The sequence below is a fragment of the Colias philodice genome, chromosome 18 (genome assembly GCF_061535455.1).
Source record: "Colias philodice isolate Cphi_HAF_F1 chromosome 18, ilColPhil1 Martin Lab GWU primary, whole genome shotgun sequence".
Classification (NCBI taxonomy): Eukaryota; Metazoa; Arthropoda; class Insecta; order Lepidoptera; family Pieridae; genus Colias; species Colias philodice.
The window spans coordinates 7,787,698-7,814,765 of record NC_143103.1 but is presented as its reverse complement, the minus strand read 5'-3'; the positions used below and the strand labels follow the sequence as shown (position 1 = coordinate 7,814,765).

General features: G+C 37.4%; 1 protein-coding gene across 3 annotated transcripts in view; it reads left to right on the top strand.

Moving 5' to 3' along the window:
• The window catches only part of MTA1-like (metastasis associated 1-like), a 72,091-nt gene that overhangs the window by 43,661 nt on the left and 1,362 nt on the right, over positions 1–27,068 (top strand). For 2 of the 3 annotated variants that reach the window (XM_089706700.1, XM_089706699.1), the window contains 13 exons: positions 12,734–12,927; positions 14,461–14,578; positions 15,349–15,551; positions 16,295–16,483; positions 17,097–17,230; positions 17,615–17,739; positions 18,242–18,342; positions 18,497–18,517; positions 22,161–22,280; positions 22,693–22,909; positions 23,721–23,930; positions 24,328–24,459; positions 24,984–25,123. In XM_089706700.1, the coding sequence (XP_089562826.1) occupies positions 12,734–12,927; positions 14,461–14,578; positions 15,349–15,551; positions 16,295–16,483; positions 17,097–17,230; positions 17,615–17,739; positions 18,242–18,342; positions 18,497–18,517; positions 22,161–22,280; positions 22,693–22,909; positions 23,721–23,930; positions 24,328–24,459; positions 24,984–25,123 (1,904 nt within the window). The remainder of the gene's footprint in view (positions 1–12,733; positions 12,928–14,460; positions 14,579–15,348; positions 15,552–16,294; positions 16,484–17,096; positions 17,231–17,614; positions 17,740–18,241; positions 18,343–18,496; positions 18,518–22,160; positions 22,281–22,692; positions 22,910–23,720; positions 23,931–24,327; positions 24,460–24,983; positions 25,124–27,068) is intronic. The other variant, XM_089706701.1, reaches the window with a different exon arrangement.

Sequence of the window (27,068 nt, the reverse complement as noted above, 5' to 3'; positions counted from 1 at the left end):
CGCCCGGCCGTCGCTCGCCGGCTATCGATTAGAGCCCCCGCTCCCCGGCCGCCCCGCCGCCCGCGAACCGGATCTCGTCACGCCGCCATTGTATACCCGCGACGCTTAAACGCATTCGTTTCTCCCGATGCGAAAACGACGCATTCCTTCCGCGCGCCCGTCCGCCCCGCCCCGGCCGGCCACGCCGCGCGGCGCCTATCGGGACCGCATCCGACCTCTCATTACTTATTTACACCGATTCAATGCCGATCAATGACAACCTACACACAATACACATCCCTCCGCTTACCTCCAGCTACACTATTTACCTTTGACATTAAAGCTTCAATCTTATAATTCTGGAATGTTCCATTGCGAACGGGCACGTCTCGCCTCAATGTATCTACGAAGTTTTTAATGTCCGCTAATGCAATACTTATAAACATATTTGAGAAATAAGTAACGAGTATTGCACATTGCGATGAAATGTTGCAAGTTGCACTTGAACAACTCATAGACTCAACGGCCGGCGCTCGCGCAGCTCTGTTATTGTGAAATTCTCGTTGCGAAAGACCTAACTTGAGATAAACTGTCACTTATTCTATAAGATGTCGGTTTAATGTCGTACATAAAAACCTCGTTAAACCCTACATAAATTAGTTTCTTATACACATCTTACATTAAAAAATATTTCTATATATGCTGTTAACGCGTTTATATGCAATTACACTCCTATAAAACAAACTATAAAACTGAAGAGATAAAAATGTGAGATGGAATAACCTACATGCACTTTTATTACGATTCATTTTTATCTACTGAATATTTTTCTAAGAAGCAATCATGAAATTTTAACGGCTCCTATTCAAGTAGATGTACTCACTCGGTACATTAGCTAAATTAGATATGCTTTATAATATTATGTTTATTATAATAGGAGACGTTAAGTCTGGCACTGAACAAAATCTGATGAATGAACATTTTTTTAGATAGGGAGATGATACCATACAAATACATAAAACTGAGTTGCTTTTTCGTAATGAGAAAATATAAGCTTTTTATTGAATGCATTATATGGAAGTGTATTCCGATTGTAGTATTGACCACAAAACCAAATGTATATAGATATTATTTTTTTCTGTAAGTTTGTTTGAACTTTCACTGAAAGGTAAAAATAACAGTTTAATATTGCCTCCGAATTATCGAACCGTTTTATGTATAATAATGTAATCTAAAATCTAACTCTGTTATCTCCAACGTAAATATGTACTAAATATGATAAGAATATTTTTCTGTAAAAATGTCTTCAATTTAGTTTATTATTCTATTTGCAAAAATTAAGAAGTAATCCGACTTTACAAAGATACGACTCCGATAATTTTAAACTTGAAGATTTGTAGCTAAATGCTTATGTTTTACTCGTTGATCATGTTATAGAAGAACCAATAATTAAATTGATTTATTAATCTTTTTATATCACACACTTCACATACACATAATATGAACTTAATCCTAAGGAATTATAAACCTGTGAAAAAGCTGTAGATAGATGCGTTAGTACCAATGAAAACTTTATGGACATGTTGACAAAACGTTACAGGCTGTTTAAGGGGACGTAAAACGAGGATTTAAATATCTTAGCGTATGCTCTTAGTCTCATTAACATGTATGTAAGTTGCATTTAAATAAAGTAGTGCAATCACTTGACCTCTGATACGATAAGTACTAACATACAATAGTTAGCTCAGTTATGGTTGCTACCATTTGTTTGTATCGTGTATCTTAAGCGAAGGTGGCCAACAAACACACTTCTTGTAATCATCAAACTACTTCAGGGGTCAAGTGAATATTTCAAGTGTCTAAAAATAAAGCGGATGCTACCTGTCCACTTTCTATCTGACCAGGCAAGGTCATGTTAATTCACATACAATTAACAAATATAAAGGAATATCTAGATAGAAATGTAGTAAAAATAAAAATGTCTAGTAAAAGTGTAAGTTGGATATTGTCCGTTTCGCGGGACAGTTTCAACGTGGAGGGAACTTTTACTCTCGTAAAGGCCCGGAAACCGCGCGCTCTGTGGTCCCGTTCGGGAATTTAGAGCTGAATGAATATTTATCTGTTGCTTTTGGTTTTCATACAATTTGTACGAAAAATACAGTATTTAATAATGTATTAATTAATTTGAAGCATTTCTTGTACTTTGTACGAAATCGTTTTGGTTAATTTATTGAAATTCACAAATAGTAACTAACTTATCGCTAACCGCAAGTTAGATTTTTGCACGCCTCATAAGCGAAGCGTTGAGGTGGGTACTACTGTCACTTCGCGCAAAACATCTGATTTTTCAAACTTAAAATGTCTTTATGTATCATACATTGCACTTGTAAGATAATACATACACACACATATTAAGAAAAAACACTATTTTTAACGTTCATGATATTTTTGATGTCATTTTTGTTATTTAAACTAGTTAAAAAACAGTTTAAAAAAGTTCTGTCTTGGACGTCCGTGTGTCTGTATGTGCGGATCCTTTTTCTTGTTAACACGATAGCGACCGAAATACTTTACTAATCGAGTCTTTTTTTTTCTCTTACGCTTGAGTATGCTCAGGAATAGAACCCTTTCATTTTTCAGGGTCTGATTCGATGTGGTTTAATTGTTATTAAATAAACAAAAATAATAATTAATAAATATTTATTAAAAAAAAATTATGAGGCGTGCACTTTTGGATTTTCCAAATTATTTGTTTTTTATTACTAAAGCTTACAATGAAAGATTATACCTAGTTCTCTTCAGTCGGTACGGTCTCCTACCGAATTCACTACGTAGATATATTATATTTGTGAGAAATGGCAAAACGATTAAGAACCAATCTTCTTTTCCACGTTCAGTATTCATTCTAATATTTTCTAATCCTCATTTGAAGTTCAGTTTACCTATTATATTAATCGAATGTTAAAATATATTAAAAAAAAAACAGTTCCATTCATAATATGCTATTAGAATTGAAATAAATGCTCTCAGCCAATGTATTTACGAGTAGTATTTGTTTGACTAGTTCGCTCTATGTCCCTAAGCCAGCTCAGTACCGAGTTGTCCAACGTGTAAACAAACTTTTAGCGTCGTAAAACATACTCACATTACACAAAAATATCTTAACAACCCATCTAAGCCTACGACGACATCTTAGAAATCCATGTCTTTTTAAAATCAGGTGTAATTATCAACATGGATAAAAAAAACAGCACTATAAATTCCATGTAAATGAACAAGCACATCATAGTTAGCGGAACAAAAAGATTTTACCAAAAAAGGCGATATAGAATCGAATTTTTGAAGTAGCTCATGAATACGGGGATCTTGTTCGAGCACTTGGCACGAGTTGGAGGTGTTTGATACCGAGTGGTATTTAGCTCCACCACAGCAAACTGAAGATAAACAAGTCCTCTTGGCTGGAAAAACGTTGACTTTTTACGCTTTATTCTTAATTTCTTTTTCATTCTTTCGCGGCTCTTTTCACAAGCCAGCTTTTTGTACGGATTACCGTGCACCGTGCTGAATGCGACTCATTTCGGATTTAAGTGTTGTCTTGCTACTGATCTTGAGTTGATTTCAATTTTGAGAAATAACAATTGCTTCTTGGATTCTTTGGTAAACAATGTATTGTTTCAATATAAAGTACGATTTTTTATTACGGAATAGAGCATTGGAGCAGTTGTAGCCGTATTATGATTTAGATTTTAGACAGACGACATACTTTATCGTGTTGATTTTGATTTTTTTTTCTCATAGAGAATTCTGGATTGAAAAATGATTATATTCTGTTGAGTATTCACAATGAGGTCTACTTCATGACTTATGAAATTTCTATAATTTTTATATGTCTGTATCCTCTTTCTTTGTAGAAAACAGTAGGTGTAGTGTTAAAGGAAAACCAACAACTATAAAAATTCACGTTTTAATGTAAATTACTTTCTCTTATCGCGTCCCACACTTTTATAATAATACGTATAATTAGATGCCTACTTAACTGCTATTTATATACAGAGTTAAGTTTTAATTTCGATTCGCCAGACACAGGCAGGATATATGTATTTGTTTCATAGAAATGTCATTGACCCCTATGAATACAGTAGAGGCGTCGCGGTTTAAATACTAGGTACCTTAGGCGGTGACGCGCATGCTTATTTCTAAGGTCGCACCCGCCAACCTTTCGATAGAAATGATATCAATTAAATGAGCATCGTTCGGGATTGAGCCTGGAGCGGGCCCGCGCCTCGGCGTCTCCGGAGGCCGCGGTCCCTGGAGATGAGTGGTGAACGGGACCGCGACCGCATCTTACCGGCGACCGCTGTTGTCACTGCGGTGTTTCGCGGGCGGGTAGATTTATTTGGACGTACCCCCCTCGGGTGGTACGGGGTGGGCGCGCCACCCACACCGCCACCTCCACACATTTGACTGGATCAATAAGTAAGCAAAGGATGCCCGAGTAGAAAAACCATACACCCGACCACCCCAAGGGGGCACACGTAACCGACCCCCCCACTAGCGGGGGCCTCCACAGATTGCCATTTTCTCTTTGCCTACGCTTTAATTAGTTGCGTAGTGATGCGAGTGGAACCATAATCCCGTGTTATTGAATTGCCGAATATGAACTGATCCCCAAATATGTAGTATACATACACAAAGGCAATTAATTATTTTCCACTTATAAAATCACCACGACATGAACAGCGCGGTTACCGCATAAACTCGATCTCGATAAGTTTACTTTATGGCTAAACGTTTTTCAAAAGCACATACAATATATTTTCCTTTAAAACCAAACAAGTTATATATTATGAAAGTCAAAAGTGTAGCGGCTCAAACAAAGCTGTTCCATTATGTCCTAATTAGTCCGTTTTCTTATGGGCATGCTTGTATGGAAAGGTATACATTTTTGAGTAAAGCAATGAAATTTGGTACGAATGTTGTACTCGTCCACCTAAGCCCAAATCGCCTGGTAGCCAGTGTCTACTCCCCGGCAGAAGGGAGGGAGGGGGGGTTATAGAACAGAGCGCCCGGCGCTCGGAAAAAAAATTCTGGCGGATTCATTTGGCCCTTTGAGTCGAGTTTGGTGACGTTATCAGGTAACTAGATGATGCCCGATTCATTCCCCATACCAGTTTTTTAGGGTTCCCTAGCAAAATGTGTCACAATCTTTAAAATAATAAACTTTTGGCAGTGGCAAAATCCAAACAAACCAGTATATTTTTATATTTTTGTATGAAACTTGGTTTATAAAAAAATACTGTCTGAAAGGCCATTTCATGCAGATTATAAAAACATTAACATGTAACATATATCTTACCATTTTCAATGTGAAATAAATTATAGAAAGTACAGGAACGTTCGTCAGCGCAGCGTAGGGGACGGCTACGGGCTAATAGACCCGAAAAATAAGCAGTAACATAAAACAAAAACCAGTCAAGTGCGAGTCTGACTCGCCCATCGAGTGTTTCGTACTTATTTGTCCTATACCATATTATCTTGTCTGGTAGGACCTGGTTAACTGATACACACACACTTTCGTCTTTATAATATTAGTGTGATTTTTAATCATCTTTAAATTATAAATGAAGTCAGGTAACATTGTTAAAAATAAAGATATATAATAATAGAACGTTTTTGTATTAGTAATAATGACAACCACCTCCACAATTACATAATTCGGTACATTTGAGCTGGCGTATATAAAACACTTCAATCTGGAATTGCAAGATTTCACGCACCGTCATCTTATCAATTCAAAGCTTCTCTTTTCTTTTTATTTCAGATGAGCAAGGAATATTTTGATTTTTTAGGTCCCTAAATATATACAGCCTGTAAAACTGCCCTAAAGGTGTGTTGTTTTAGGGCAGCTTCTGTGGGAGGCAAATTTTCGATTTGCCTGTCCGTTTTTGTTAATTTGTTTGCGACCCTCATTTACTGTCACAGCGGGGTACAATGTGAAAAATAAACATGTACTTATAATAATTATAAAAAAAATATAAGTTCTGGATAAGAGTATCCTTAAAATATCGTGACCGTCCTTACCTATCATGCGTTGTATTCACAAACTTTTCAATTTCACTGTCTGCATATTTGCCACTGTAAAGTGCTTCAAATCCTCGTGTGCCATTCGGATATGCCTTTCATACCTCAAATGCATGTGTACCTATAGTTCTTTTCGACCTTCTATCTTGGAATACATGATATTCTGTACTAGCCATATCTGTCGACTGTTCTTAACATTATTTTGGCTACTACTACTATATCGTGTGTTCCAAAGCTAGAAGGTCTAAAAGAACAATAGGTACACATGCATTTGAGGTATGGAAGGCATATCCGAATGGCACACGACGATTTGAAGCACTTTACAGTGGCAAATATGCAGACAGTGAAATTGAAAAGTTTGTGAATACAATGCATGATAGGTAAGGACGGTCACGATATTTTAAGGATACTCTTATCCAGAACTTATATTTTTTTATAATTATTATAAGTACATGTTTATTTTTCACATTGTACCCCGCTGTGACAGTAAATGAGGGTCGCAAACAAATTTTTAACAAAAACGGACAGGCAAATCGAAAATTTGCCTCCCACAGAAGCTGCCCTTAAACAACACACCTTAAGGGCAGTTTTACAGGCTGTATATATTTAGGGACCTAAAAAATCAAAATATTCCTTGCCCATCTGAAATAAAAAGAAAAGAGAAGCTTTGAATTGATAAGATGTCGGTGCATGAAATCTTGCAATTCCAGATTGAAGTGTTTTATACGCCAGCTCAAATGTACCGAATTATGTAATTGTGGAGGTGGTTGTCATTATTATTAAAACAAAAACGTTCTATTATTATATATCTTTATTTTTAACAATGTTACCTAACTTCATTTATAATTTAAAGATGATTAAAAATCACACTAATATTATAAAGACGAAAGTGTGTGTGTATCAGTTAACCAGGTCCTACCAGACCAGATAATATGGTATAGGACAAATAAGTACGAAACACTCGATGGGCGAGTCAGACTCACACTTGACTGGTTTTTGTTTTATGTTATTGCTTATTTTTCGGGTATATTAGCCGTCCACTACGCTGCGCTGATGAACGTTCTTGTACTTTCTATAATTTATTTCACATTGAAAATGGTAAGATATATGTTACATGTTAATGTTTTTATAATCTGCATGAAATGGCCTTTCAGACAGTATTTTTTTATAAACCAAGTTTCATACAAAAATATAAAAAAATACTGTTTTGTTTGGATTTTGCCACTGCCAAAAGTTTATTCTTTTAAAGATTGTGACACATTTTGCTATGGAACCCTAAAAAACTGGTATGGGGAATGAATCGGGCATCATCTAGTTACCTGATAACGACACCAAACTCGACTCAAAGGGCCAAATGAATCCGCCAGAATTTTTTTTCCGAGCACCGGGCGCTCTATTCTATAACCCCCCCTCCCTCCCTTCTGCAGGGGAGTAGACACTGGCTACCAGGCGATTTGGGCTTAGGTGGACGAGTACAACATTCGTACCAAATGGCATTGCTTTACTCAAAAATGTATACCTTTTCCCATAAGAAAACGGACTAAATCTAGAATCTTCGATGCTGACAATGCCACCATGGCGGGAGATAAGATAAGGTGTGATACGACGTACCCCAGCTAAAATACCTTATACAAAGCTCTCCTATTAAAATACCTTGTTAAAATTAATCCAAATATTAAAAGATCGTTTTATTTTCAGTTTATTACAAACATCGTAAAATGCCAATAAGCCAGCTACAACTTGAACGAAGTATGAAACCGTAATTGTGGTTAAAGTTTTATATACAAACTTCAAATTAACCAAAAAGTCATGTTCACTTAAATTGAGATTTATATACTCGAAATAATTATTGTTTAAATTCATATCTTCAGCTATATTTAGCCATAAACATGTTTGATATTCATGTTGTAAGCAAAACATCGTTTTGCATACCGTTTCGCGCTGTGGCTATAGTTTCGTAGAATAACACGATACACTATAAACTTTATAATTTTCAAGTACCGTTACGTTTGAGATTTGGCTTGTACATTTGATAAATTACCAAGATGAGGTAAAAACTAACTTTATATTATACGTCCATTTAAAAATAGAATTGCTACTACCGAAGAACTATTCGACATGTAGATTTCATATTCATAGAAAATAAAAATAACACTTTACTTATTCGACTGAGTAATATAAAATCTAAAATTGGTATGGGTTGCTTACATGTTTAATTCACGTAAATAGAATTAATCAAATTGAAAAATGAAATGCTGAAATTATGAAATCAGTCCTGAAATACCAAACAGGAGCTGAATATTTTAATGTACATCCCTACTAATAGACCGGGAGATACTGACACAAAATTTCGAGTCATTTGTAACAGGATGGCGGTTCTACAGGGTTCTTAGTACGCAATGACAAAAAGAAAAATGATGGTGTGAACGCTGGTACCGGCGGCTTAGTCGCGTGGGCGTTAGTCGAACTCGTCGGAAAATAGCGAAAGTCAAACGATTTGTAACAGTATGGCACTTATTTTTCCTGTAAGTTTGAGGATCAACGAATATAAATACAAAATTTCAAAGATCTAGGTGTTGGAAATCTTCACTTATATAAATTAATAATAAATTTATTTTTCAAGTATGACAGCACTTTTTCCCCCTACTAGAAGTATGGCAAATATAATAATGGTCACATTTTATCAAATACTCTCCAAAAAGCCAAATGCAATACTGGTACAAAAAGATAGGCGAAATAAAAAAAATTTGCAGATTTTCGGCGGTATGGCGACCATTTGGAATCGTCCGAAAAGTATGGCATGGCGATTTTCGTAAATGGCTGCACGACGATGGTTACCTGTGCAAAAGTTAGCTTGGTACAAATGGTTGAATAATTGTTTTTTTTTTAATCAACACATTCGCGTCGGTATGGCGGGCTGTAAGTCATACCGGAAAAGTATGGCATGACACTACCGCCTACTTCTTTTTTATGGGCTATCGGTAAATTCTAAAATTTTTGTGTTACAAATCGTTTGACTTTCGCTATTTTTCCGACGAGTTCGACTAACGCCCACGCGACTAACCCACCGGTACCAGCGTTCATACCATCATTTTTATTTTTGTCATTGCGTACTAAGACCCCTGTAGAACCGCCATCCTGTTACAAATGACTCGAAATTTTGTGTCAGTATCTCCCGGTCTATAATATTATAAATGCGAAAGTAACTCCGTCTGTCTGTCTGTTACGCTTTCCCGCTTAAACCTCTCAACCGATTTTGATGAAATTTGGCACAGACAATGTTTAGACCCTGAGAAAGAACATAGGCTACCTTTTATCAAAAGTCAAAACACCACGCCGGCGAAGCCGCGGGCGGAAGCTAGTGCTGAATATAACGAATTACATTTGTTTATTAAACTTTATCAATCCATAAGACGTGTTATGTGTCTATAGTTGTTCAACACTATTACGCTTGACAATATTTTTCACAAACACATACATAGTTAAAACCCAATGCTATATATGACTTGGTTTAGAAAAAACATTATGTATAAAGAAGATAAGACTATCCGGTATTTGATTGTACGACACACCTTATCCTTATGTCCTCTATTTTTTATTCTAAGAATACTTCGCTTTTAATTAAACAGGCCTTATTATGTATCTTTACATATACGTAAAACTAGTAGCTGACCCTGGTTTCGTCTTATTATACCAAAGAAAAATAGTCACAAACTTAAATATTTACAAGTACAACTCCCTGTCGTATTGTATTCTCAGTTTGTGCATAATTTAAAGCAAAATTTAGCTCCGGGTAGACTTCTCTAGTTTTTTAGAAACATTACGAATTTCTAAGTAATGAGATCAAAATTTTCTCAATAGGATTGAAGTAATTTGAAGGAGAAGGTGCGGTCGCCTAAATTGTAGTAATATTCATGATAGTTAACTTATACATATTACTACATACATATATATTTGAACTTCCGATTCTTTGAAAAATTTATATGGTCATCTCATCTCAACTCATTGATCATTGACTATGTCCAAATACCTAATCAAAATACCAAAAATAATGCTACAGAAGCAATGGCAATGATTCAAGCAGAAGAAACTTGTCTTGAAATCCCTTTTACGCGAGTCTTTTCACGCGAAGCCAATCGAAATAATTATCATAAAGTAAATCCCCCACAATTCGGCCGCCCCCGACCGAAGCTCGGTAATGGCGGCCCGCGACAACTAGAGATGTTCCGTGTGAGATGTGTCGATATTTTAATTTTTATTGCGTTTTTTATCAAGTTTTATTTTTTGTGTTTGAAACATGGGTTGCTTATTTTCGTGTAGTTGGAGGTTTTGTGTAACTGTCCTTAATAGATTTGTTTATACAAAGTTGGATTGTTAATGTTATCACTTTTTTATTGTTAATTTTATCAATTCTAATGTTATAATTTAAACGTGCTTATTGTGTAGTCGCCCTGCTCTACTCGAGTTTAAACTATATACAAATTAACAAGTAAACAAAACGCTATGACCCGTAGCACTTAGGAAAAATGTAGCTTTTCTTCCTGTTTAATGTCCATATTAGTGTAAAATATAAGAATTTTATGAGATTTTTTAGTAATTCGTAACTCAGTTTTATTATACATAAACATATTTTAATTAATTGAGTCCAAAATTAAATGCTTTTGTTTTCCTTTTAACGTTGAGAGACGCGTCTGCCTAATTATAAATTTAAAATAGTATCGATAACACAAAATTTAACCTCGAAAACTGCTGCTATCATTTCTATAATGGAAAACAAAAAGTAGTAGTTCTCTTTATCCCTCTTAGACAACCCTCGGCTTTTATTGCCGCTGGAATTAACGTCGCCCTTAACATATTCTTTGCAAATTAAACAAACTGTATTTCGGATTTAAACGTAGACTTTCTTTGTTACTGTCCCGTTGGATTATTTGGACGCCTCATCTAAACATACACATATAAGTACATAATAACAAAAACAATTAGTCGTTCGAATCCAATCTTTCCTGCCCATGTATAGAGTGTAGAGTGTAGACCACCCCGCGGTGAACACGTGTTTTGCTATAATCGCACGTCGGCATTTAGCTCGGCTAGTCTTTATTAACCGTGTGGTTTATGCGAGGAATCTGCGTGATAATAATAAGTAGCCAGTACGCACCCACCCCACGGGCCCGCACCCCCCTCTCCGCCGGCCGCACGCGCCGCGTTACCACACAAAGGCCATCTTAACTTAAAACCGGTCCTCGATATCGCCAAGTTTTAATTTATGTACTGAATGAATTATTAACATGACCTAATTGTTTCGGCGGTGCGACGTTTTAAATTTTATACGGCGCATTGCTTGCGACTTCGCCATCATGGGTGTGTCTCGTCACAACTCACAATTAAACATTAATGCAACTTTCCAATTCGACTTGCTTCACAAATATATCAGTGAATCTCTCTTTAAAACTTGATCTTACAATAATACATGATACTACTGTTTGTTAAGACATAGGTTATATTTGACCGTTGACCGATACAGACTCTGTTTTTTATCTTCAATTCTAATCACAAAATATCACCACTCGACTAGAGGCACATACACGGGGATAAAAGCCATGTTTACTTTTACATGTAACGTTTATTAGGGCGTCATTCAACAGCAAGTAACAAAAAGCCGAAGCCCAAAGCGTACGTTTCGCACGCACCTGCCTGTAGCGAGCCCAAGCGTTCCCCGCGTCTCTCGTAACTCACAAGGCACCTAGGGAAACAGAGCATAACCAATTAATACCACCCTATGTCAAACTGATGATTTTATGACTATTACTTAACGGACATTAGAGCATTCATATTTTATTTTCATATCGTCTCCACAATCTATGGCTGTCTATTTGTTTTACTTTTACGTTGCTTTGATGATTATTCTGATATTAATTTATTTAAGTATGATATGTTTCTGTCCTGTATTTATGTACGTTTTACAGAAAATTTGTTTGATCGTATTAATGATAGAAGTTATTCACATACAAAAAATTGTCCGAATTGACCGAAACTAAAGATTAGGTGTGATCTACACCTAGGGGCTCTATACTTATTGGTCTGATAAACAGAATTTCTGTATTGATGTTCCTCTTCCATCTATTGCATTTAATATGTGATTCATCACACCATAAACTATTTATAATCCAACCTTATGTTTACCTCTGAAGGAGCTGAAATGTTTGTTGATTTTATATACAACAAGAACTACTCGAGTTTTCTATAAGCATAACATAGGTATAGCTTCCTACTTATTGGTAAATGCTATACATTATATTATGTATACTTTCATAAAAAAATTATGTATTTACGTTAGATTTATTAATCCCTATCACAAACGAAAGCGTTCCAGTAAGTCTTCAATACCTTCGTAATATTATGCTGGTTAAAAATATGATACATATATCATTATTGAGCCTCTGAAAATAAGAACGAAATATGAATGGCTGGTTTCACAACTTCTGAATATCTTCTTTTTAGCATATCTAAGAGTTAAAATGACAAAGTATGAAATTCGAAATGTGTTAAACGGGCTATCAATTATCAGCCAGCTGTAAAGCCGGCCATAAGCAACAAAATAGCAAATATATGTAAAAAAATATGTATAATAATTTTATACCAACATATCATAACAAACAATTAATGCGAATTCCAGTGGCAATGGAGGAGGAATCTAGCGAGTTGCCCGGCGGCGACGGGCTGGCGCCGAAGCAGCGGCACCAAGCAAAGCACCGCGAGTTGTTCCTCTCGCGGCACGTGGAGACGCTGCCGGCCACGCACATCCGCGGCAAGTGCAGCGTCACGCTGCTCAACGAGACCGAGTCGCTGCTCAGCTATCTCAATAAGGATGTGAGTATGTACTGCCGCCGCGACACATTGTTTCTCTTATTTTATTAGGTTTGCTCGCGTTGTTAAAGGAAACCCGTATAGTTTCTGTTATAAAACCTATCCTATGTCCGGTTTATGATTAAGGCGTGAAGAAGAGATAGACAGAGTTTCTTTCGCATTTGTAATATTAGTAGAGAAGTAGAGATTAGATATTATGTTATGGTTGTTTCTTATTTGTGCATTACCGTTTTTGGTAAACGTTAGGAGAGATAACGGGTTTAAATGGAAGGGTGACGCAAACTTATCGATCATAGTTGTAACTTTACTTTTTTTAAATGTCATTAGAAATTTTATTGTTTTTTTATTACAGTGAAACTTTTATTACATCGTCTCAAACTTTTTGGTCTGTGTAGCGCATGTCGCGTGTATCGCGGCTGCCGAGTAGGTATACCTACTCGGCAGCCGACCGTCACGCGACATGCGCTACACAAAGCAGTGTTCGGAACCGTTCGAACAGTTTCACTTTTACCGTGGTTTCATAAAACTACACAACATTTTTTCCGTTTTACCACGACACAATCGAAATTATTTCTGAGAAATAGAAAGCTGCAAAATCAACTGAGAAAAATGTTAAAACTTTAATTTGATCTCGGGGCTTTAATTAAAATCTTGTTACTGTTAAAATTACTGTTATATTTTCAAGATTGGTAGTTTATTTTGTGAAAAAGTTATGAGACAGGACTTATAACTTTTATTATATTGTATGCCTTAGAAATTGTGTATTATAATGTAGACGTTTGTTTAGGGTATTATTTAAAAAACGCTCATTTGATATGTCCGGGCGACAATATAGTAAGTAACAATAATATAATATGATGAACGCCAACTAATAAGGAAATGAGCATGCACTTACCGTCCTATCTCGTATCAATGTCTGCGTTTCCTGCTATATTTTATTACTGTCTCTATAGTCTACACATATAAGGATCGCCGCGTCACAGCGATGTTAATATTGCAAGGACACAAGTGTAATGGAATAATTTCTGGGATCGATTGAGCGGAACGCGACGCGCTTCCGCTGCTCTTTTACTTGTGTAGATGTTTAAAATTTTTATTGGGTTTAATTTAAAGAATAGAAAAACTCTATTCCAATTCAAACCTTCAAATTCAAACCTGATTTTTTTGTTTGGCTAAAGATGCGAATTCGAATACCGTCTAAATAAAGCATTTGAATGCTAAAAAAAACTAAATATCAGAATATTGGGTTGTTTATAAATAAGGTAACGAGGCACAGCATCACGATGTCAATTGTTAAGGAATACAGTATGATATTCTGATCTATCTTCATGCCCATGGATAGACCTAGACTTTTTGTTGAACCTAGATAATATTTTAATGTCTGAAAAATATACCTTGAATGTTCATGTATAATGTACATTATAGATGATTGAAATAGATTAATTTCGATCCGATTAAAAATACTACCACAACCACTCTATTTAATATTGTTATGATGTTTATAATATTAAAACACAATTTTTCTGTTTGTTTCAGGACGCATTTTTTTATTGTTTAGTATTTGATCCTTCACAAAAGACTTTATTAGCAGATAAGGGTGAAATCAGAGTTGGAAGTAGATATCAGACTGAAGTAACTAATTTATTAAAAGAAGGTAAGATATTCCAATTATTTAAATTTCACATGAAATATCACGAAAACCAATAAGAAAACAAAACCTATTGGTCATTAGTATACAATAATAAATTATATGTTTATTATAATAAAAATATATGATGAAAATGATTAATGTTTAGGTGTTATGATTAATGAATTCTTAGTATGTACAGTAACTGATGTTCAAATAAATTTTCTCTTCTATAATTAGAATAACAAATATTTTAAATATATGTATAGTCGAGGAATTAATCAATTGAGGATATTTGGAATGTAATTCTAAATATCTGAGTGTATTACAAAATAAGTATGTATGCATTAATATTATAATGATAAGGATGATACTGAAGATTTAATTAATTTTCAATTGTTCTTAGAAAACTTATTTTGACGGAGATTTGGTATACATATAACATTTATCTACACAAATATTTTAAAGAGGAAAACACATAAGAATTATAGTGGGTGACCATAAAACACTTTTGTATTCAATATAGTGTCATAATTTGGTTTTACTAACATTGCATTTTATTGTTTATTGAAGTGAAAACTTCTTTAGCGGTGTTGAGCACTTTTTCTGTAATGGGTATAAAATCTTAAACTCGCGTCAGGACACGTGACCTGATCGAAAAAGCGTAAGACGGATACCATTCAAAAATATCAAACATGCTCAATGTTAATAACCCATTTTTCACTTCTGCCGGCACTCCCGGAGTGCAACCCGACTTTTTTTTGAAACATAACTAAGTATTACGCATTGTATTATAGGCGAGGAGGACGGTCGCAGCGGCACCGAGCTAGAAACGCTAGTGTGGACGCCGCAGCACGGGCTCACGGACCGGCAGATCGACCAGTTCCTCGTGGTGTCGCGCTCGGTGGGCACGTTCGCGCGCGCGCTCGACTGCTCCTCGAGTGTGAAGCAGCCCTCGCTGCACATGTCCGCCGCTGCTGCCAGCCGGGACATCACCCTAGTGAGTAAACATGCTCTACGTAGAGACAAACAATGTACGGGCTCACGGGACATCACCGTGAGTTGTTACTCTTTGTAGAGACCGTGTAGTAGGACAGTACACTACATAATATAGAGTGGGACTCCACTAGCCGGGACATCACCCTCGTGAGTTGTTGATCTATGTAGAGACTGTGTTGTTAGAGAGTCGAAGAGCATAAGTCCCATTCGGGAATCGGGAGATCAACCTCGTGAGTTGTTGCTCTATGTAGAGACCGTGTAGTAGGACAGTACACTCCATAATATAGAGTGGGACTCTACTAGCCGGGACATCACCGAGTAAACATGCTCTATGTAGAGACCGAGTCGTAGCATACGCTTTACATAGAGGCTCGCTCTATGTAGAGACCGAGTTGTTGCATACGCTCTACGTAGAGGCTCGCTCTATGTAGAGACAGAGTTGCTGCATACGCTCTACGTAGAGGCGAGTACGTTGAATAGATTCTTTCTGAATAGTTAGAGAGTGCATGAGCACGTCTTTCGCATTGCCGCTGTGTCAAAGCGAACGGCGCGGGTTCGAAACCCATCTGATCGATTTTTTTCTATTCTTTAACAATTTGCACATTTTTAATGCTATAAATCTAAAAATCAAATTATTATTATAAATTATCTGAATGTACCAATTCTATAACACAGTTCCTGTCATCAGTTTGTAATCCTGTATGTGTGTGCAATAAATAATTTTTCATTCATTCATTCATTCAGTTCCACGCAATGGACACACTACACGCGAGCGGGTACAGCATAGAGACGGCATTATCCTCGCTAGTGCCCGCCTCCGGGCCGGTGCTGTGCCGCGACGAGATGGAGGAGTGGTCGGCCTCCGAGGCGAACCTCTTTGAGGAGGCGCTCGACAAGTACGGCAAGGACTTTGCTGATATACGGCAGGACTTTGTGAGTAGCAATAATTTGTTTTTTATCAATAGTTGCGGTAACAGATTGCATAACGATAACTTATATCTAACCCTACATAGTACATTCAAATTCCACAACACAATTAAGTATTAACATAATACACAACTTTGAAAATAAAAACTAGAAGAAAATTGTTTACATGGTCATATTTTGTATGTGAATAGTAATTATATGCACCTGGCATTCATTCCATTTCACTGTTACATACAGAGTCGATATTCAATGCTCGTGGTTATGTATGGAAATGGTAAAAAAATTGTCGAAAATATTGCAAAAATGGCAAAATATTCTTTGAAAGAAATTAAAGATGCAGCCATGTCAGTATTATATATGACATATATTAAATGAAAATTTAAGATTTCAGCAATATAAAATACCTTTTACACTTTATTAAAAAAAATACGGGTTGCACTCCGGGAGTGCCGGCAGAAGTGAAAACTTGATTATTAACGTTGAGCATGTTTGATATCCATCCGTCTTACGCTTTTTCGATCAGGTCACGTGTCCTGACGCGAGTTTAAGATTTTATACCCAACGCCGCTAAAGAAGTTTTCACTTCAATAACGATACGCTTGTTATATTTCTATTCCAGTTGCCATGGAAGACGCTAAAGAACCTAGTGGAGTACTACTACATGTGGAAGACGACGGACCGCTACGTGCAGCAGAAGCGCGTCAAGGCGGTCGAGGCGGAGTCCAAGCTGAAGCAAGTGTACATTCCCAACTAGTGAGTGTTTGTACCCGACACGTTTTTGTACTTGTTTTTTGTGGATTTTTGTTGCGCTTTTTGTGGGATATACACTTTAAGATAGTGTGATTAAATTTTGCAAAACTATTGATGAATGTGTAGTGTAATAGGAATACGGGTGTTGATATTGTGTTCTAATGGTAATTATCATGGAATCTTGCATATCGTTTCGCATAAATACGCAATATACATATAATTAAACTATTCTAAAACTATTATTATATTATTGCCATATGCAATTGCATTAAATATTATTTCTTAAAAGGATATAAAATCATCAATATGCCCACGTAACTTCGCTTCGTACATTTTATTTTCCCCACCCCAACTCATAACGTACGACTAAACGACGTGCGTTTACAGCAACAAGCCGAACCCGGCGCTGATCACGAGCACCAACGGCGGCACCAACGGCAAGGGCGCGGTGCTCAACGGCGGCACTAACGGCACCGCCGCCATGGCGCCCACCGTGTGCGCCTCGTGTCAAGGTCAGTCGTGCTGTTTCTCAACTTAACCCTTATTTTGACTGCGTTCGATGTGACGGACATACATTTAAAATAAATCGCGTTAGTTTTTTATTAAAAATATGATATGATCGGGATGTACTAACTTTGGTTATCGTTAGGCTGGTTATAGTGTGCCGCGGACCAAGCTTAAAAACAATCGATGACCAGAGATGAAACTACGTCCCGTATATATTTTTACGTGCTTAAACAATCTCACCTAACTTTTATATCAATTCTTTTATAACGAATCTAAGAATCTTGCATGAACAATGCATTATATTTTTCTAAGTTGAAAAAGAACAAGTATAACTTTTTGTTTCGGTTGTTGTTCTTTATCTGAAATGCATTTCGACGAAAGCAGTTACATATCGCTTTTCTATTTCACAAAGATAATGGTTATTGATTTCATTTTATCCATTGTTATTTTGTGTGTACATTTTTATACGTGTTTTCTGGTATTTTAATTAATGATTCATAATTCCAGTGTCAAATTCAAACCAGTGGTACGCGTGGGGGCCGCAGCATTTACAGTACAGATTGTGTGGCTCCTGTTGGCAGTATTGGAAGAAATACGGAGGACTTAAGGTAATACTCGCACAAATATAATAAATTACTTCTATATAAAACATAAATTTAATACTGTGTTTGTTGGAAGTAATTTCTGAACCGATTTTGATTATTGTTTCCCCAGTTGTAAACTACATTATTGCATATTGATATAGAGGTTATTTTTCAATAGGTCAACCTGGATGGGGCTGGGGTGAGTGGCTAGAATAAAATTTAATTAGATATTTATTAATTAAACGATAAAAATCGGCCAGAATAAAGTAGTAAAAAATCACTTATTATTTTTATGATTTAGATGACATATAGAAGTAATAACCCCCATTATTCTGCGAATTCTGTGATGCTTTAGTTTTTTTGACGGTGAATGCGACACCCATTATTAATTTAATACAAAAAATGTTTCCTATACAGGGTGTACCAAAAAGTAGTGATGAACGGAAGCTGAGAGGTAGAGGACCTAGAGGGCTATCCGAATCACCCCCATGTATGTTATGCGATTTTTCGTATTTTCGGAGTTATGACGTTTTTTTTCAATTTTTCACCTATCGCCGAGTACGATGATATTTTCACTCATGCTGACGTCAATGATTGCGGAAGATTGTTGATTTTTTTTTGTGTGCTAAGCTGAAAGATAGGCCAATTCAGTATGGTAACATTTACTAACGTTAGATCTTTGAATGGAATAAAAAAAAGAATTAAATGGCAAGAAAGATAAAATTACCCAGTATGTTCACCACTTCAAGGGCCCGTAAAAAAATAAAATCACATAAAAAAAGTTTTCCGTTTGACTTTTAAAAACTTGCTCTATCTATCAGATAGCTACCCTGAAAATTTCATTTAATTATTGAGAAGGCTTCAATCGAAAAATTTAAATCTAAATGTGGTAAGTGCAAAAATTGAATTAACATGATGATCATTAAAACCAATAAATAGGTGTTTAATTACCAGAAATTTTTAAAATAACCCCGCTGTTGCTCAATGCAAGTGTGACATCACCGTAAAAAGTTGTCTTTTAAATGTCTGAATACCCTTTTATCATTTTTAATGGTTTCTTCTGCTACTATGAATTTCCGGGTTATTTCGTCCAAATTGTGGCAGTCTCTCGTCTTTGTAGTATCCCCACGGAAAAAAATCAATAGGGTTTATGTCCGGGGACCGTGCAGGCCAGGCTAAAGGGCAAAGATACCCTGAAAGATGGATTGGTCGTTGCAGCCTGCGCATGCGCCGGTGACGCCTGCCTTAAAGCCTGGCCTCCACGGTCCCTCGACCTAAACCCTATTGATTTTTTTCCGTGGGGATACTACAAAGACGAGAGACTGCCACAATTTGGACGAAATAACCCGGAAATTCATAGTAGCAGAAGAAACCATTAAAAATGATAAAAGGGTATTCAGACATTTAAAAGACAACTTTTTACGGTGATGTCGCACTTGCATTGAGCAACAGCGGGGTTATTTTAAAAATTTCTGGTAATTAAACACCTATTTATTGGTTTTAATGATCATCATGTTAATTCAATTTTTTCACTTACCACATTTAGATTTAAATTTTTCGATTGAAGCCTTCTCAATAATTAAATGAAATTTTTAGGGTAGCTATCTGATAGATAGAGCAAGTTTTTAAAAGTCAAACGGAATACTTTTTTTATGTGATTTTATTTTTTTACGGGCCCTTGAAGTGGTGAACATACTGGGTAATTTTATCTTTCTTGCCATTTAATTCTTTTTTTTATTCCATTCAAAGATCTAACGATAGTAAATGTTACCATATTAAATTGGCCTATCTTTCAGCTTAGCACACAAAAAAAAATCAAGCATCTTCCGCAATCATTGACGTCAGCATGAGTGAAAATATCATCGTACTCGGCGATAGGTGAAAAATTGAAAAAAACGTAATAACTCCGAAAATACGAAAAATCGCATAACATACATGGGGATGATTCGGATAGCCCTCTAGGTCCTCTACCTCTCAGCTTCCGTTCATCACTACTTTTTGGTACACCCTGTATAATCGAATAATTATCATTATAATATTCAAACTCGTACAAAAAACGTATATTTAGGCCGATCGCAGAGCTTCACCGACCTTCAGTGCGTACCATCGGTCCTGACCATAGAAATCTAAATAACAAGGCAATAGAAGTGGTAAGCGCGCGTGACATTGTCGCCGCTCAGGTGGTTTTCATGCCACATGACCATGACCATTCTTATTATCACGTTTAACACAAATTTCAACCTTATTTCTATGAGTTTATGTTCAAAGTTATATCTATCAAAAATTGACAACCTCTGTTGTAGAAAAGCCGAATTTTTGCGTATTGGAGCAAAAATAAACAAAACGTCTCATATGCTTAGGGATGTTATTCTAAAATAAACCGTAAATTGGTGCGTTAGAATACATATTAAAAAGCTTAATTTAATATTTAAGTTAGTTTTCACTAAAATCAAGCTGTCCAATAAAAGGCATAGTTTACTTGTGTGTACTGTTTAGCTATCGGTTTAAATGTGTTGATTTTGGCGACAGTGGTTTTCATACGAATTAGGGCGCTTGTGCACTACAAGGAATTTTACTGTCCGGCATTCTGATTTTTTACGGTCCGGTGTGGCATGAAAAAACCGATGAATTGCTTGTGCACCTGTCCGTCTTTACTCGGATCAGTGCGGTACAGTTCAAGGAAGTTTGGCGGTATAATGCTATCATAAATGATTGTTTTTGCATTTTACAAGAAACGAGTAGGTAAAAATATAGAAGGTGAAATATTATATTACTTCGTTATAATAAAAAGTAAAGTTCCGTAAGAGATTTAAAATGCGTGTTTCACTTATTTATTTTAATCGGTGACGAGGAGCTAAATCTATTCCCACTTAAACTTTAACTTACTAACACTTACTTAGATAATTAGGGCGTTTGTCCACTACAAGGAATTTTACGGTCCGGCATTCCGATTTTTTACGGTCCGGTATGGCACGCAATTAATCTAAATACTAGCTTGTGCACTATACGTAATTTTACTGTCCGACATTTTACTTTTCCCTATTCCGGATGTTTTTTTGAGTTTACGAGTCGCTGTAGGTATAATTGTTTTCGAGTGCCCACTTGCTTGGATTTTACTCTTTTTATTGCATATGCCAATTGAAAGCAAGCTCTTGTTTTACTTTCTTTTAGCTGGCAATAAGATTTGAGAAGTCGGTATTGTTATTTTATATATACATTGACCAAGCATTGACCTATAATTATTATCTAAGTAAGTGTTGGTAAGTTAAAGTTCAAGTGGGAATAGATTTAGCTCCTCGTCACCGATTAAAATAAATAAGTGAAACACGCATTTTAAATCTCTTACGGAACTTTACTTTTTATTATAACGAAGTAATATAATATTTCACCTTCTATATTTTTACCTACTCGTTTCTTGTAAAATGCAAAAACAATCATTTATTATACCGCCATACTTCCTTGAACTGTACCGCACTGATCCGAGTAAAGACGGACAGGTGCACAAGCAATTCATCGGTTTTTTCATGCCACACCGGACCGTAAAAAATCAGAATGCCGGACAGTAAAATTCCTTGTAGTGCACAAGCGCCCTTATGACATTATAGCACTTCTATGTGTCTTGTTATTTAGATTTCTATGGTCCTGAGTATACGCATCAACAATGTGTATTCAGATATGACACTTATACGCATGACAATACGCGTCGGTCTAGCTATGACCGGTTTTATAAATTTCCATACATATGACAAGCGCGACTGACGTACGCACTGATGGTCGGTCAAGCTCTGCAACCAGCCTTATAATGTGTGTATGTATAAATAAATATAACATGTATGTATCAGACGGCGGGCGTGTTCGGCGAAAGCGAGCCGGAGCCGGCGCGGGCGCGCGGTGAAGGCGAGGAGGGCGTGTTATCCGCCTCGCACCGCCCGCACCGCTGCACCGTGCTCAACTGCGCTAAAGTAAGTTATTGTTCATTGTAATAAAATATTATTATTGGAACGAAGTTCCTTATTGCGCGTTGCGAAAGGGTCTAAACTCTAGACGGAAAAAATTTAGTCCAAAAGTAGTAACGACACTTTTTGCTATTGTTGTAAGTCGTGTGGCGTAAGCGTTTCTTTTTTATGACAAGACTGTAGTAGAAGTAATATTAAAAAAATGTTACAACTTAAAAGAAATAAGATTTTATTACAATTCCTTTTTATTAATTTCTAGATCGTTGTTTACGAAACGTCCTAGACGACAGTCGACATCGTGTTATAAATCCTACATAAATGAGAACTTGTAACCGTGTGCACGTTGTTTACATCTTACTTAGACGACACCGTGTTCTACTTAAATGTTGTGGTGTTATAACCATGTACATGGTCGCAGGAGTTCAAGCTGCGCGCGCACCTGGCGCGGCACGTGGCGACAGCGCACGGCGGCTGCGAGGGCGCGCGGCCGGTGATGAAGACGCGCGCGGCGTTCTACCTGCGCGCGTCGCCCTTCACGCGGCTAGCAAGGCGTCTCGTGCGCGCGTTGCGACGTCCAAGACACTTTGCGCGGTCGCCCTTCTCGCCCATTAACCTGCACCAGGTTAAACACGAGTGTGAGTATAGCATTTTTGTTGCTTAGATGTCAGATTCAATGAAAATGAACAAGAAAAAATATATAAAAGCCATGAGGTAAAAAGTCAGGAGATTGTGATATCAACCTTGATTGTTTAATGAGAGTCAGTATAAACTTGTAAATTGTATATCTTAAAATATAAATGTTTAACTTATTTATTTTTACTACCCAAGTTTTACAAAAATAAAAAAAATAAATTATTTTGTTTATATACATTGTATATTCGTCGTTTCTGTCATATTATGTATCTATTTATTAACGTCTTGTTTCTATTTTATAAAGTTGTCTGATGTATCAAATTCACTAATATTTACAGTGATTAATTTAACTAATAATGTTATTACATAATTATCACTACATAGTATAAAACAAAGTCGCTTTCTGCTATGTCCCTCTATAATCTATGTCTTCTCTATGTCCTAAATCTTCAAAATTACGCAACGGACTTTAATGCGGTGTTTTTAATAGATAGAGTGATTCAAGAGGAAGGTTTTGTGTATAATTTATTAGACAAAGCAGGCTAAGCCGCGGGCGAAAGCTAGTAGTTGATAAAAATAATTATATTTTTGAAGTGAAAACTTCTTTAGCGGCGTTGGGTATAAAATCTTAAACTCGCGACAGGACACGTGACCTGATCGAAAAAGCGTAAGACGGATGGATATCAAACATGCTCAACGTTAATAATCAAGTTTTCACTTCTGCCGGCACTCCCGGAGTGCAACCCGTCTTTTTTTTTTACTGGTTTCAGTATCATTCACAGTGTAACAATCTATCTATCCATTTCATTACAGGCACGCTCGCGATGGCGGGCGGCGCAGGCGCAGGCGCGGCTCCCTTGGGCGCGGCGCGGGCGCGCGGGCCGGTGGGCGCGGTGGCCACGCGGCTGGCGCAGGCGCACGGCTCGCCGGCGCCGCGCGCGCAGGACTGGCTCACGCTCACGCCCAAGGACAAGATGCCCGCGCCGCCGCACGTCGCCTTCCCCAAGCCGCCTAAGGCGCCCGGTACGTGAATACTTTGTGTCTTTAAAAATAAAAAATAAAAATCATTTATTAAACAATTTAGGTACTTTAAAGTGGGATTTGTGTTTAAACTATTTGAATTATGTCAGTATTTGATGGATGGAATAGAGTAGTTGAAAGAAAGTAAAGTTAAGTAGTATGATTTAATATTGAACTGATATAAATGTAATCATCAATCAACTACCGTTTAACTACTTAACGGACCGTAAAAATGTATATATTCAATTACCGATAAATCAAACAAAATTTATAATTTTATGTACAATGTACATGTCACTTGAACATATCCATTTTGTTATAAAAGTCAGAGGTATATTTCGTAGTAACATGACACAAAAAGAAATCACGTATTAACATATATACAATATTGCGTGCACAGACGGCAGCCTGATGTACGAGCGCGTGGTGTCTCGCGCAGAACTAGAAGCAGCGCGCGCAGCAGCCGCGCCCGCGCCCGCCGCACCGCTCGCGCTCAAGCGGCGCGCCTTTGATGACATTAACGGACTCGACAGTGAGTGTACACCCACCCTTACCGCTCACACACACACACACACGTGTTCACGGACACATGCAATATTGCAATATTCAGTTATACATAAATAAGTTATAATAATTTGCGTGATAATTTATCATTGCGTGTTCTAGTCACTGTCTGTTAATTGAAAAAATATACAACAATTTTTGTGATTAGCCCGGACATACATACAGACAACGGACAAAAATTCTAAAAACTATGTTTTTGGCTTCTATATCGATTAAAGATCACGGCCCAAGTTTTAAAAAATATTCAGGGTACAGTTTTGACTTTCCTACGATTTTATTATATGTATAGATTTTAAGTTTTAACTTTATGACATGAACTTGTAACTAACGCAAAAATGTATTTTCTCCTGCTTTCAATGGAATAGCAACAGGTAAATAAAACACGATATAAAAGTCACTATTTTATTTATTACTAAAAAAAAAAATTATTTGACAAAATTTGTATTGTCTTTTTTTCCATTATGATATGACTAATTCCTCTATTATGTATAGGAGGAGCAGCAGTCCCTCCGGCCAAGCGGCCCAACAAGCACCCGGCGCCGATGCAGCGGCCCTCGCGCGAGCAGTACGCCGCCATGTGTGCGCGCGCGCAGGCCACCGGCCAGCCGCTGCCCGCGCACGTGTTCGCGCACGTGAGTACCCGCACACGCACACAACATGCACGTACACATATACAAGACTTACGATGCGGTTGGCGCAGTGGTAAAGTAACTGCCTACTGAGCCGACGGCCCCGGGTTCGATCCCCGGTCAGGGCAAATATTTGTGTGATGAACTCAATTATTTGTTCTTGGGTCTGGGTGTTATTATCTATATATATGTATTTATTAAATATTATATTATCGTCGCCTAGTACCTTACACAAGCCTTAATTGAGCTTACTGTGGGACTAGGTCGATTTGTGTAATAATGTCCTATAATATTTATTTATTATTATTATTTATTACTTACGCGCACACACTCGCATACATACACATATACAAGACTCACGTACACACGCTCCCACACATACACCAAATCCCTCGCACATCCACACGCACACAAAAGCTCGCTCATCCACACATACCCAAAAGCTCGCTCATCCACACGTACACTAAAGCTCGCTCATCCACACGTACACTAAAGCTCGCTCATCCACACATACCCAAAAGCTCGCTCACCCACACGTACACTAAAGCTCGCTCACCCACAAGTACATAAAAGCTCGCTCAACCACACGTACACAAAAGCTCGCTCATCCACACATACCCAAAAGCTCGCTCATCCACACGTACATAAAAGCTCGCTCATCCACACATACCCAAAAGCTCGCTCATCTACACATACCCAAAAGCTCGCTCACCCACACGTACACTAAAGCTCGCTCATCCACACATACCCAAAAGCTCGCTCATCCACACGTACACTAAAGCTCGCTCATCCACACATACCCAAAAGCTCGCTCACCCACACGTACACTAAAGCTCGCTCACCCACAAGTACATAAAAGCTCGCTCAACCACACGTACACAAAAGCTCGCTCATCCACACATACCCAAAAGCTCGCTCATCCACACGTACACAAAAGCTCGCTCATCCACACATACCCAAAAGCTCGCTCATCCACACATACCCAAAAGCTCGCTCACCCACACGTACACTAAAGCTCGCTCATCCACACATACCCAAAAGCTCGCTCATCCACACATACCCAAAAGCTCGCTCACCCACTCGTACACAAAAGCTCGCTCACCCACAAGTACATAAAAGCTCGCTCACCCACACGTACACAAAAGCTCACTCACCTACAAGCACAAAAAAGCTCGCTCACCTACACATACCCAAAAGCTCGCTCACCCACACATACCCAAAAGCTCGCTCACCCACACGTACACAAAAGCTCGCTCACCTACACATACCCTAAAGCTTGTTCACCCATATATACCCAAAAGCTCCCTCACCTACACATACCCAAAAGCTCGCTCACCCACACATACCTAAAAGCTCGCTCACCCACACGTACACAAAAACTCGCTCACCCACACATACCCAAAAGCTCGCTCACTAACACGTACACAAAAGCTCGCTCACCCACACGTACACAAAAACTCGCTCACCCACACATACCCAAAAGCTCGCTCACCCACACATACACAAAAATTCGCACATAAATACAAAAAACGTGTGTAGACGCTTGCATATACACATAAATTCAAATATAATATAGTATGTTCATGCACTTAAGTATAGCTTGTCAATATGGCAACACTAAAATAATTAATCAAAGTGTATGGGCTGCTGATTGATATGATATGATATCCCATACACTCCTTTGTAAAACAAGTTATTGCCTTTGATCACTTTATTGTTGATTGCTATAAACTAATGATGATAATATGATATATTGATATATTTGATAGTTGATAATGAGATTAATTGATATAGCGCGTACACCCCGAGCGCTTTACACGAGCCGCGAGCGCAGACCCACTGGGGTGAAGATGTTCTTGTCACCATAATGAAATAGGATCGTGTAAAGCGCTGAGTCAGGATGTACGGCTAGCCCGTACACAAAGTACTCCTGTTGTGTCATAAAATA